Below are 14,292 nucleotides of genomic sequence, written 5' to 3'. Positions count from 1 at the left end.
AGGAGCCGTACTGCCATTTTAAAACCAACACCATCACCAGGCAGGATAGGGTAAAGATTACTGTTCTGGTGCGCAATGAGTCACTACCGTCTGCGGATATCGTATATTGGTTGTCCAGGTCCTGCACAGTGTTGTCCCCACTTGAGAAATTTGATTACACTAAGGGGGTCTGGGGTGGTGCCTATTCGACCTTTGTGAGGTTGCACCAGGTAGGGGCTGAGACTAAGCACATACCATCTGCTGCTTATATTGGCCGTGACCGGCTTCAGTGCTTCTATCCTGGGCAGCCCAGAACTTGTCACAAGTGTGGTGACTTTCGCCACCTTAGTAATGATTGTACGGTTGTTAAATGTGCTTTGTGTGGCCAGATGGGGCACGGGTCCCGTGAGTGTAATAAGGTGAGGTGCAATCTCTGCGGAGCGGATGGCCATCCCTATAGTCGGTGCCCTAAAGCATTGCATAATCATGATGCAGGGGTGGTTGAGGAGGCACTAGAAATCAGGCCCAGTCATGAGGATAACATGGTGTTTGCTTTACAGCATCAGGATATGTTGAGGAAACTAGAAGCTGGTGGGGTAGGGAAAGTCCAGGTCGAAAGGGGGGAAGCATCTTTTCAGGCAGTGAGTAAAGGCAGGAGGAAGAAGCTGAAAAAGAAGGGGGTGGACGTTGTATGCTCTAATAGGTTTGACGTTTTGTCCTCTGCTGATGATGAGGATGAGGGGGAGGTAGTCATGGTTGGGGGAAAAGAGCTAGTGTTTGTTCCAAATACTTCTAAAAGTAAAAAGCCAAAACAGGCCTCTAATCTGTCTGTTGATGGGGTGGCAGTTACGGTCAAAGCTAAACAGGAAAAGGGGGGATGTGGTAAAGTTCAGAGCAAAACCAAGCACTTAGATAGTTCTCAGGGGGATCTAGAGTGGGATCCTACAGGGACAGAGATAAGCCAGGCCTTGGTGCCGTTATTAAATAAGGTTGATGTAGTGCAGAGTTCAGAGGGGAAGGCCGCTCAATCTCCGGGAGAGGTGATGGTGGTGGAGGAGACCCCTAGCCTTGAGGCGGGGAGCCTTACCTATTCTCCTTTGGCGTCCTCTGGTGGGGATGATCCTGGGGGCGGTTCTTGTATTATTGCCCCAAAAGTCCCTGATCCGGATCCTCCCCCAGACAGGGTTGCAAATGGGGAGGGATTATTAGGGAGGGTGTTGTTGTACAGGGATCTAAGGGTCTGTTCTGTGAGACTGCGGTCTCAGTTGTTGGTGGGGTGGAGGAGGGGGAGGTGGAAGAAATCTCTTTGTCCGATGAGGATGTTCTTCCCTTCGGGCTTACGTGTAAAAGAGTAGGATCCTCGGATGAGGATTCTAAAAGACAAGCAAAGAAAAAGTGAATGGGGTCCTACCTCTATAATCCAAGAAACATGGATCCCCAACCTATACGATGTGCCACCATTAATGTGGCTTCCGTGTTTTCTGAACGTGCTCATTTCTTGGCCTTCGATTTTTTCAACACGGTTGATGTTGACTTTTTATTTTTGCAGGAGACCAGGGTAGGTGACTTAGCCACACTCCATCGGGCCAAGTGTCAGTGGAAGCGGGGGCCTTCCTTCTGGTCTCTTGCGGCCGAGACGTCCAGTGGGTTGGCAGTGCTTTTTACTGATATGGTAAACGTGCACAGGATTATAGATTTACAGGTAGGTAGGTGCATGGTTTTAGATGTCAACCTGAGAGGACATGACCTGAGGCTAATAAACATCTATGGGCCCCATTCAAAGTGGGACAGGAAATGTCTTTTCAGGGAGATAAAACTGTTTCTTTTTACGGCCCGGCAGATTGTCTTTGGAGGTGATTTTAACACCGTCATTAGGCCAAAAGACAGAGGGGACACAAAGGCGACCCTGGGCTATGATTCCAATTTTCTAGTTAGCATGGTTAGAGAGGCTGGTCTGGTGGATGTGCACGTTCGCCATTTCCCAGACCTCACAGGTTTCACCTATCATTGTGGTAGTCGTAGGTCTAAGATAGATAGGTTTTTTGTTAAGGAGTCCTCGAAAACTTTGCCTCCTGAGACAAAGCCAGTAGAGTTCTCCGATCACGTTTTTCTGTGTGTTGCTTTGAACGTCTCAGAAACCCCTCATAAAGGGTGGGGCCTTTGGCGTTTGAATTCCGAGCTCCTAAAGGAGGAGGGCGTTAGACAGTCCTTTAGAGACTTTCTTCAACTACAGGAAACACTTCTGGAGGCTGGTTGGAGTAGGTCTGAGTGGTGGGAGGAGTGTAAAAAGAGGACTCGAAGGCTTTTTCAAAGGCTGGTAGCCAGGAAAAACTTGACAAAAAGATGTATCTACCAGAGCCTGAGAAAGAAACTGGATTTCTTGATCTCTGAGCGTGGAGATAGTGGGGAAATCTCCCGGGTGAAGGCTCAAATGAAGGAATATCAGTACGATCGCCTGGCTTCTTTGATTCTGGAGAGGGATTATGGAAAGTACCACTCGCCTGATCCCTACCAGAGTTGCAGAAAATCAGTTGATTTGAGGGAGGTCCGGGGCCTGTTTGATGACCAGGGTACTCTTCATGAAGACAGGGAGGGTATTTTGGGAGTCATCAGGTCCTATTACTCCAGCCTTTTGTCTGAGCAGCCACTCATCAGAGAGAGGATGGATCAGTTTATGAGGGAGACACCTGGACTTGAGCAACTTGATCCTTCTTTTGACTCTTTGGGCAGTGATGTGACAGTGGAGGAGGTCAAGAGAGCCATAGACGGTTTGTCTATAAAAAAATCTCCGGGCCCATATGGGTTAACATCTGAATTTTTTAAAGCTTTTTCAGACATATTGGCTCCTCATCTCATGGAGGTATTTAATGAAAGCCTGGGTAAGGGATCACTCCCTCTCTCTATGAGATCCTCTGCTCTCATATTATTGTCTAAAGGTAGGGACCCGATGCGTGTTGAGAACTGGCACCCCATCACTCTTCTCAATACGGACAGAAAGATTCTGGCAAAGGTACTTTTTAATCGGCTGATGGAAGTTTCCGGGCTGTTACTTTCTCCGTCTCAGCATTGCACTGTAAAAGGCCGAAGCACCTTTAGTGCTGTCCTTGGCATCCGGGAGGCTGTGGAGCAATGTCGTGCTGAAAAATGGGGCAAGTATTTGCTGGCATTGGATCAGTCCAAGGCTTTTGACCGAGTTAATCATCAGTACCTGTGGGCTGTGCTGGAGAGGTATGGTCTTCCAGCGAGGGTGGTAGATTGGCTACGTGTCATTTACAATCAGGCTGAGAGCTTCCCACTTGTCAATGGCTGGGTAGGCCCTGCTTTTGCTGTCGACTCGGGTGTCCGTCAGGGGTGTCCCCTGAGCCCCCTTCTATATGTATTTGCAATTGATCCTTTTGTGCGGAGGATTGAGAGCGGTGCTGTGGTAGGAGTTCAGCTGGGCCCTGGGTTGCCGCTGAGGGTGGTGGCCTACGCAGACGATGTTACTGTGGTCCTGTCATCTGTGGCAGAGGCACGTGGCATGGAACATCTTATCTGTGAGTACTCTGAGGCTTCGTGCTTCCGAATCAATCAGGATAAGTGTGAAGCTTTCTGGATGGGGGAGGAAGGTGATAAATTTACCCTTCCGGATAGCCTCCCCCGCACCAGTCCAGAGATAAAAATTCTAGGTATCAAATTTGGCCGTGGTGATTATGCCACTCAGAATTGGGAGAAGAGGCTGGAAGATGCTACCAGGAAGGTGCAGTCCTGGAGAAGGTGGCAACTTTCTCTCAGGGAGAGGGTTGACTTATGCAAAACGTATCTGATTCCGCTTTTTCTGTATGTCAGTTATGTGTGCTTCTTGCCACAGTCTTTGTGGACCAAGATGAATTCTTTATTCTTCCTGATGTTATGGGGGAATAGAATGAATCTGGTCAAGAGAGGGATCACCTACAGATCGAGGGAACAGGGGGGGCTGAGTATGGTCAACCCTGTGGTGTTTTTTGCTACAACGTTTTTAAAACTCAATCTATGGGAGTTTGTTTCTAAGAACTCCCTCTCGATGGGTAGAGAGTTTTAGGGCCTGGGTGTTTCCCTTCCTCAGGTTATGGATGGATGGTGGCCAAGTAAAAACCTTTCGAGTCCGGCATGGCTACCTCCCGATCTACGTTATACTGTGCTTGAAGATGACGAGGCTTTGGGGGCTGGAGGTGGGTGAAGTCAAAAACTTCTCTAGAAGGGAGTTGGAGAGAAGAATTTTGCGGACTACTTTTATGCTCCGCTGTCGTTAAGGGACTGCCCAGGCAGTGTCTGCTCAGATGGGTTGTCTTTGATTAATTCTCAAAGAATCCCACTGAAGTTCAGAGATATTGCCTGGCTTTCTTTCCAAGGGAGGCTTTATGTGCGGGGTAACCTCAAGTGTCGAAGTGCCAATGATCGTGGCTGCCCACGTGAGGAATGTCTAGGGGAGGTGGAGACAATGGACCATTTCCTCCTTGAGTGTCCCTTCAATATAAAGGTTTACAGAGCGGTATCAAGGGCCTTACGCATCCTGTGCCTTTCGGGGCTTAGTTACCCTGAGTGGGTTTATGGGGCGTTCAAAGGGTATAGAAGGTTTGATTTAACCACAATTTTTATAGTTAGTTTAGCAGTTAGGTTTCACACATGGGGTGCACGGTGTCAGGTTTCCCTCAGAGCAAAGGTCCTCCCCTGTGAGGAGGTGGTGGGAAATATTCTGCACGAGGTTAAGAGGATGATGGATATGGATAGGAAGAGGTTGGATGCTGTCGGGTGGTCCAGGCTCTGGCGCCACCTGAAACCCCCTTGAGTGGGTAGCAGAAGTCCTTTTCTTGTTCATCTTATGGCTTCCTATCCTTCACCTTCTCGTAGATTTTCTTTTTTCTGTTTTTTTAATTAAAGCGGTTTGCATGTGACTAAAAGACTTCATTCATCTTTTCATTGCTTATGGTTATGATATGTATTGTTCGAATACAGTAGGTTGTTTTTTGCTTAGATGTTAAGCAATTTTGACATTGCGTATAGTTATACAAGCTTTGTTGCTTTTTGGTTTGGATTATTGGGCAACAATTCAATGTATATTGTATGTCCTATTTTTATGCGTTTTACCATATTTATGTAATGTATGTTGCAATTTTTCTTAATAAAAGATAGCAGTATATACATGTGGGCATTATACACAGGTGTAGCAGTATATACATGTGGGCATTATACACAGGTGCAGCGGTATACACATGTGGGCATTATACACAGGTGCAGCGGTAAAACACATGGGCTTATACTGCTGGAAATTTGGTGAGTTTTTATCAGAGATGTGCGGAAAAGAAAAGCACTGCCTCACCTGTCATAGACTTTATACTCCAGAGTTTTGACTCTAAACATTATTAGAAAAATAAACAGATGATATGTCTTATATATTCTTTATATTTTTCATATACTTTGTATAGTCAAAACTATGACATACACGTTAGTATGACAGGAAAGGCTCTATCTCACCTGCCTCACCCCACCGGACGTCCCTGATACTGTATACACCTTATTTTCAAATTCAGCATGAGGTGTTAAAGACTTTGCAGAGCTGATATGGGCCAAAAAGACTTTCCTAATGGGCTAGGGCCTTAGGGGGTCATTCCGAGTTGATCACTAGCTGAAAATGTTCGCTGCGGAGCGATTATGTAAATAAACGGCACTTCTGAGCATTCGTATGCGGCGCAATGCGCACGCGCGACGTACTTTCACAACGACCGATGTAGTTTCACACAGGGTCTTGCGAAGCTTTTCAGTCGCACTGCTGGCCGCAGAGTGATTGACATGAAGTGGGCGTTGCTGGGTGTCAACTGACCGTTTTCAGGGAGTGTTTGAAAAAACGCAGGCGTGCCAGGAAAAACGCAGGCGTGCCAGGAAAAACGCAGGCGTGGCTGGGCGAACGCAGGACGTGTTCGTGACGTCACAACAGGAACTGAACAGTCTGAAGTGATCGCAAGCGCTGAGTAGGTCTGAAGCTACTCAGAAACTGCACAATATTTTTTCGTAGCCGCTCTGCGATCCTTTCGTTCGCACTTCTGCTAAGCTAAAATACACTCCCAGTGGGCGGCGGCATAGCGTTTGCACGGCTGCTATAAACTGCTAGAGAGCTATCAACTCGGAATGACCACCTTAATGCCTAGTTCAGTGTTTCTCAAACTGTGCGCCCTGTCTCCCTGTGTTGCCTCGGGACACTTGCAGGGGTGCCTTTGATTGGTGGTCCAAGACCAATTCAAATTATTTATGGTCAATGTATTAGGCAATACCAGTGCTGTCAATCATAAAATATGTGGACAAACAGATGCAAATCTTGTCCCACACCACACAATGGAACGTAAGTATGAGATGTAAACACATTACTTAATTTAATATTTATTTTTACATTTCTCAATAAGAATCATTTGGCCTAGGGGAGCCATGAAAAAAATTCTTATACTCTAGGGCGCTGTCATTCAAAATAGTTTGGCAACCACCGGCCTAGTCCCACAATAGTGAGAACAACGTTTTCAGGTGCCTGGGTTTAGGCCCTCATTCCGAGTTGATCGCTAGCTGCCATTGTTCGCTGCGTAGCGATCAGTTTAAAAAACTGCAAAACTGCGCATGCGTATGCACCGCAATGCGCACGTGCGGTGTACGGGCACAATGAGCATCGTGGTTTTGCACAGGTTCTAGCGACGCTTTCAGTCGCACTGGTGAACGCAAGGAGATTGACAGGAAGTGGGCGTTTCTGGGTGGCAACTGACCATATTCTGGGAGTGTGTGGAAAAACGCAGGCGTGGCCGGGCGTTTGCTGGCCGGGTATCTGACGTCATTACCGTGTCACTCGTCGCAGCAATCATCGCACAGGATAAGTAACTACAGGGCTGGTCTTGTTCTGTACAAAATGTGTTTGGTGCCGCGTGGCTGCACACGCGTTCGCACTCTTGCTATGCTAAAATACACTCCCCCGTGGGCGGCGACTATGCGTTTGCACGGCTGCTAAAAGTAGCTAGCGAGCGACCAACTCGGAATGAGGGCCTTAGTACCTTTAATATGCGTGCCGCGTACTGCACAGAGAAAATCCTTTCGTGATGTGAAGGGGAGGGGCAAAGCAGGGGCAACCTACAGCCCACTAAACTGGTATCCAGGCCTAGTGCCCAATTCACAGCTGGTGCTGTGCCTAAAAGATGAGGACTTGGAAGTAGACAAGCACTGTAGTTATAATTTGTAAACTGAGCATATTTGGAAACATAGGGGGTCATTCCGATTTGATCGCTCGCTAGCAGGTTTTAGCAGTCGTGCAAACGCTAAGCCGCCTCCGACTGGGGGGTAAATTTACTAAGATTCGTATTTTCCCGTTTCAGGTCAAAGTTCAATCACGAATGACATCGAAAGTGTAAAACTGCAACTTTTTGAATTGATTACGACTAATTTACTAAGCTGTCGTATTCGGGTTTTTCTTTTCTTCCGATGTCGATGTCATTCGTGGTTTTTTTTCTATTTTTACGGCAGTGATTAGCAAAACACTGCCGACTTTTTTACAATGAATCTCGGCCGGATCTGTGTGATCCGTGCTGGGGTTCATTTTTTTTTGTTTTTTTTTAAATTAAACACTGTCAAATATTTAAAAAAAAATTGCGTGGGGTCCCCCCTCCTAAGCATAACCAGCCTCGGGCTCTTTGAGCCGATCCTGGTTGCCGAAATATGGGAAAAAAAATGACAGGGGTTCCCCCATATTTAAGCAACCAGCATCGGGCTCTGCGCCTGGTCCTGGTCCCAAAAATACGGGGGACAAAAAGAGTAGGGGTCCCCCGTATTTTTAAAACCAGCACCGGGCTCCACTAGCTGGACAGATAATGCCACAGCCGGGGGTCACTTTTATATAGTGCCCTGCGGCCGTGGCATCAAAAATCCATCTAGTCACCCCTGGCCGGGGTACCCTGGGGGAGTGGGGACCCCTTCAATCAAGGGGTCCCCCCCCCCAGCCACCCAAGGGCCAGGGGTGAAGCCCGAGGCTGTCCCCCCCCATCCAATGGGCTGCGGATGGGGAGGCTGATAGCCTTTGTTGTAAAAGAAAAGATATTGTTTTTAGTAGCAGTACTACAAGGCCCAGCAAGCCTCCCCCGCATGCTGGTACTTGGAGAACCACAAGTACCAGCATGCGACGGAAAAACGGGCCCGCTGGTACCTGTAGTACTACTACTAAAAAAATACCCAATAAAAGACAAGACACACACACCGTGAAAGTATAATTTTATTACATACATACACACATACATACATACTTACCTTAAGTTCCCACGCAGGTCGGTCCTCTTCTCCAGTAGAATCCAAGGGGTACCTGTTGAAGAAATTATACTCACGAGATCCAGGGGTCCAGGCTCCTCGGGAAATCCAGGGGTAATCCACGTACTTGAAAAAAATAACAAAACGGTGTCCCGACCACGAACTGAAAGGGGACCCATGTTTGCACATGGGTCACCTTTCCACGAATGCCAGAAACCCACTTTGACTTCTGTCTAAGTGGGTTTCTTCAGCCAATCAGGGAGCGCCACGTTGTAGCACTCTCCTGATCAGCTGTGTGCTCCTGTCCTCACTGACAGGCAGCACACGGCAGTGTTACAATGTAGCGCCTATGCGCTACATTGTAACCAATGATGGGAACTTTCTGCCCTGCGGTTGACCTAAAGTGACGTCACCGCTGAGCAGAAAGTTCCCAGCATTGGTTACAATGTTGCGCATAGGCGCTACATTGTAACACTGCCGTGTGCTGCCTGTCAGTGAGGACAGGAGCACACAGCTGATCAGGAGAGTGCTACAACGTGGCGCTCCCTGATTGGCTGAAGAAACCCACTTAGACAGAAGTCAAAGTGGGTTTCTGGCATTCGTGGAAAGGTGACCCATGTGCAAACATGGGTCCCCTTTCAGTTCGTGGTCGGGACACCGTTTTGTTATTTTTTTCAAGTACGTGGATTACCCCTGGATTTCCCGAGGAGCCTGGACCCCTGGATCTCGTGAGTATAATTTCTTCAACAGGTACCCCTTGGATTCTACTGGAGAAGAGGACCGACCTGCGTGGGAACTTAAGGTAAGTATGTATGTATGTGTGTATGTATGTAATAAAATTATACTTTCACGGTGTGTGTGTCTTGTCTTTTTTTGGGTATTTTTTTAGTAGTAGTACTACAGGTACCAGCGGGCCCGTTTTTCCATCGCATGCTGGTACTTGTGGTTCTCCAAGTACCAGCATGCGGGGGAGGCTTGCTGGGCCTTGTAGTACTGCTACTAAAAACAATATCTTTTCTTTTACAACAAAGGCTATCAGCCTCCCCATCCGCAGCCCATTGGATGGGGGGGGACAGCCTCGGGCTTCACCCCTGGCCCTTGGGTGGCTGGGGGGGGGGACCCCTTGATTGAAGGGGTCCCCACTCCCCCAGGGTACCCCGGCCAGGAGTGACTAGTTGGATTTTTGATGCCACGGCCGCAGGGCACTATATAAAAGTGACCCCCGGCTGTGGCATTATCTGTCCAGCTAGTGGAGCCCGGTGCTGGTTTTAAAAATACGGGGGACCCCTACTCTTTTTGTCCCCCGTATTTTTGGGACCAGGACCAGGCGCAGAGCCCGATGCTGGTTGCTTAAATATGGGGGAACCCCTGTCATTTTTTTTCCCATATTTCGGCAACCAGGATCGGCTCAAAGAGCCCGAGGCTGGTTATGCTTAGGAGGGGGGACCCCACGCAATTTTTTTTTTTAAAAAAAGCACTTTCCCACCCCTTCCCACTGATATACATGCACGGATCTCATGGATCCGTGCATGCCTATCCAATCACGAATAAAAAAAAAAGGTCTGTTTTTTTTTAGCACTTTTTTACGAGTTGTAATTTTTCACGGCAGTGTTTGTTTGTTTTTTGCTTTGCACTTCTTAGTAAATGACCGAGATTCATACTTAAACAGCCGCGTTTTGACCGATGGTGTATTCATTCGTAATTTTTTACTTGGACTTGCAAAAAATTACGAATGCCCTCATCTCTGCCGTGATTAGTGTTTAGTAAATTACCGAGATGACACTTTGATGAAAAAACGGCATCTCGGTCAAAATCGGGAGCTTAGTAAATTTACCCCTGGGAGTGTATTTTAGCTTAGCAGAAGTGCGAATGAAAGGATCGCAGAGCGGCTACAAAATAATTTTGTGCAGTTTCAGAGTAGCTTCAGACCTACTCAGGGCAGTTTCTTGGGGCAGGCGAGCAGTGCAACCGCACTGGGAGCCCGCCGTGGCACTAACTGTGGCTCCCTGCTTCCCCCTCCTATTTCTCCCAGAGTAACCCGCTTGGGGGGGCGGAGTTTCACGGAATGAGGCGTTTGCGTCGTTACGTCACGACGCAACCCCGTCACTCCGTGAAACTCCCCCCCCCCTCGAGCGGGGTACAGAGGGGGATCCAAGTTAGGAAGAGGGAAAGGCCGGCGCGAGGAGCGACTGGTGAGGCGCCTCTGTAAATATTCTCTCTCTCTCTCTCTTTCTCTCAATGTGTAAATATGGGGACACCTGCCGTAATGTGTGAAATGGGGACTCTTGCCTGCCGTAGTGTGGGGATTTAATGTATCAAGGGCATTGCGGTGTGTGGCATAATATGGTGCAGGGGGCATTACTGTGTGGGGCTTAATATGGTAGAATTTTTTTTTCCTGTGGTGGTCGTGATCTGTTGGAGCAGGGTCAAAAACTGGATTGTGAGGTAGTCTTTTCAGACGAGGCAACACCCATTTAGACGAGGCCACGCCCCCTTGCCGGTTGCACGCGCAAGTTTGTTTTTTTCTCTAGGTGTGTGGGGGGGGCAAATTTTTTTATGTCATGGGGGGGCGCATTTTTAAATCTCGCACTGGGAGCCAAATTGGCTAGAAACAGCCCTGGACCTACTCAGCGCTTGCGATCACTTCAGACTGTTCAGTTCCTGTTTTGACGTCACGAACACGCCCTGCGTTCGCCCAGCCACACCTGCGTTTTTCCTGGCACACCTGCGTTTTTTCAAACACTCCCTGAAAACGGTCAGTTGACACCCAGAAACACCCACTTCATGTCAATCACTCTGCGGCCAGCAGTGCGACTGAAAAGCTTCACTAGACCTTGTGTGAAACTACATCGTTCTTTGTAATAGTACGACGCGCGTGCGCATTGTGCCGCATACGCATGTGCAGAAATGCCTTTTTTTGCCTCATCGCTGCACAGCGAACGAATGCAGCTAGCGATCATCTCGGAATGACCCCCATAAATTGCTTTCCCGATGTTCACTCTCTGTTGGATTTCGATAACATTGTTTGAAAAAATAACACAAAAAAAACAAATGTCATTGCCGGAGTTGTTACGCTGGTGTTTGATAAATCTCGTCCACAACGTTCTATCTGATTACTGTGTATTTTTCACCCTTTGCGCTTCTGCAAATGCAGCGAGGGGAACCTCAGCCTGTGGAACGGGAATGAGACGGTGCTGACCGAATGTACCAGGAAGCCGAAAGCCACCGCTACCACCGCCGATCATGGGAAGAGGCTTCCGGCGGCACAGAGGAGCGCTGAGCAGGTGGAGATCTCTCACACTTGGGCCTAATTCATATCTGTACGAAACTGCACAGTTGCAAGAGAGCGCTTGTGCAATTCCGTGTAATTCAAATTCAAATACAGCAGGAGGCGTCTGTAGGGGATAAACCCCCTCCTGCATGCACGTGCGAGATCCGTGTGTCTGAGCATGCAGCGTGGGATCACCATCACGACCATCGGATGCAATTCACGATGTTTCCATGCTGAAGCTTACTCGGATGCAGACAGTGGCGGCTCCAGAGCTGGTGCTGCAGCTCAGTCCAAAATTCAGATAGGGGAACCACACCAACTGCCAGCGAGTCAGGCCCAGATTTATCAAGACTTGGAGACTGATTAATTGCACAGTGATAGTACCAACCAATCACCTCCTAGCTGTCAAATGACAGTTAGGAGCCGATTGGCTGGTGCTTTATCACCGTGCAATTTATCACTCTCCAAGGCTTGATAAATCTAGGCATCAGTTTGAAATGACAGTTGGTGGCATTTCGTGCGGCTCCCCTATCTGAAATTTGAACTGACCTGCAGCCCCTCCTCTCGAGCCGCCGCTGGACCCAGACCCTGGGCACGCCCCTGTCCTGAGGAACGGTGCCGGGTGCTGCGCCCAAACCGCCGCAGCATATCAGTCACACTGCGGCTGACATGGAGCTGCCAGCGATATCGCTAGACCCATTCTGCACGGGTGGTCGCCGGGATCCCGGCCGGCGGTATACTGAAGACCACCCTTCCGCACCTGTGCAGGCCCCTTTCCATCAGATTTGTACGTAAAGCATTGAGTATACAAATCTGAACTGGGCCCTTTGTATCACATGCGTAGAACCTGATATACATGCATTTCCTTGCAGCTGGCTGCCATCATCCGACGTCTTGTGAAACACGACTACCAGGCTCTGGAGCTGAACTTTAGTGAGATGGACGACATGAACACCAGGAGACTGACGGCGGAGGGCTTGTACCGGTTACTGAAAAGGTGATAACTACGTTCGCAGGCGTTCAATAGTCTATATGAAGAATACAGAGATGAGAGGACTGACACATAAAGATGTGGGAACAACGAGGAAGGAGAGGTGATCACAGGACAGTGTAAGGGAATAGAAGGGAGGGAGGATGAGGAAGGAGCTTCGTGTCTCAGTTAGTGGCCTATGTATCACTGGTGGTGATAGCAACCCATTAGCTATAATATCTTATGGCCACATAAGAGCCAATCCAGGCTGAACGTGGGATGTATTATTAGTAAAACTGTGGTGATAGGACTCCTGGTCAGGGTCAAAACTAGGATTTTCGTCACCCAGGGCAAGGCAGTAATTTTGCGCAATCCCAGGTACTGGAGCTCACTCGCACAACATCGGAGCAAGCTGCGCGCAGACAGATGGGTCAGATACATTGGCCTGGGAGCTGTCTGCTGTCTCACTGGAGCAGCACAGCACTGCCGGTAAAAACACACAAAAAAAACTCTGCTCCTCTGTAACTCCTTGGCGCCCCCTCAAATCCTGCACCCGGGGCGCATGCCCCCTTAGGGCCCCCCCCCCTTGTTACGGCCCTGCTCCTGGTCATAAACTTGGAGTCAGTACTTTGCTGGGACAGCTCTACGTCGGGAGAGTTGTGCCGGCAGGTAAGTAATGGTGCATATTAAAAAACTGCCGGTATACCTGAGAACAGAGGCGGGATGTAGCGATACTTCATACATCTCGTCCTGACAGTGAAATGCACAGTGTTAGCTACAGTATCACATTACCATTACTGCTGGGTTGTGACCCGGCTTACCTATAGTACGGCCATCGGGCTAAGCAATGGTACAGGTACAGGTACAGGCTGCAGGGGTGGAATCCGAAGACCCTGCTCTGGCACAGAAATGCAATCTATAGTATACTATGGCTGACGTCAGCTAACGATGGTGATAGCCGAGCCACTGAGAGCAGCCACGGGCACAGATACTGGGGTACGTGCAGGGGTGTAACTTCTTAGCAGGAGCATGGAGGCGAGATAGTTGTTGGTGCCCACCGTCCACACGCATTCACTATCAACACCCCAATCCCAACAGCACTCAGACACACACTCCTCCAACCCACATTCACTGCCAACACCCCAGCAGCATCCAGTCACCCCCCCCCCCATTCACTACTAACACCCCAGCAGCATCCACTCACCCCCCCATTCACTACTAACACCCCAGCAGCATCCAGTCACCCCCCCCTATTCACTACTAACACCCCAGCAGCATCCAGTCACCCCCCCTATTCACTACTAACACCCCAGCAGCATCCAGTCACCCCCCCTATTCACTACTAACACCCCAGCGGCATCCAGTCACCCCACCGCCACATTCACTACCAACACCCCAGCGGCATCCAGTCACCCCACCGCCACATTCACTACCAACACCCCAGCGGCATCCAGCCCCCCCCCCCATTCACTACCGACACCCCAGCGGCATCCACCCCCCCCCCCCATTCACTACTAACACCCCAGCGGCATCCAGCCACCCCACCGCCACATTCACTACCAACACCCCAGCGGCATCCAGTCACCCCACCGCCACATTCACTACCAACACCCCAGCGGCATCCAGTCACCCCCCCCCCCCCATTCACTACCAACACCCCAGCGGCATCCAGCCACCCCCCCCCCCCATTCACTACCAACACCCCAGCGGCATCCAGCCCCCCCCCCCATTCACTACCAACACCCCAGCGGCATCCAGCCCCCCCCATTCACTATCAACACCCCAG

At 49.4% G+C, this 14,292-nt stretch overlaps 1 protein-coding gene across 1 annotated transcript in view; it reads left to right on the top strand.

Moving 5' to 3' along the window:
- LOC135056883 (EF-hand calcium-binding domain-containing protein 6-like) overlaps positions 1 to 14,292 on the top strand; it is a 197,959-nt gene that overhangs the window by 113,313 nt on the left and 70,354 nt on the right. The window contains exons 13-14 of the mRNA XM_063962626.1: positions 11,420 to 11,549; positions 12,409 to 12,533. Of these exons, the coding sequence (XP_063818696.1) occupies positions 11,420 to 11,549; positions 12,409 to 12,533 (255 nt within the window). The remainder of the gene's footprint in view (positions 1 to 11,419; positions 11,550 to 12,408; positions 12,534 to 14,292) is intronic.

Source organism: Pseudophryne corroboree, chromosome 3, assembly GCF_028390025.1.
Source record: "Pseudophryne corroboree isolate aPseCor3 chromosome 3, aPseCor3.hap2, whole genome shotgun sequence".
Lineage (NCBI taxonomy): Eukaryota > Metazoa > Chordata > Amphibia > Anura > Myobatrachidae > Pseudophryne > Pseudophryne corroboree.
This window is presented reverse-complemented; position numbering and strand designations above follow the sequence as displayed.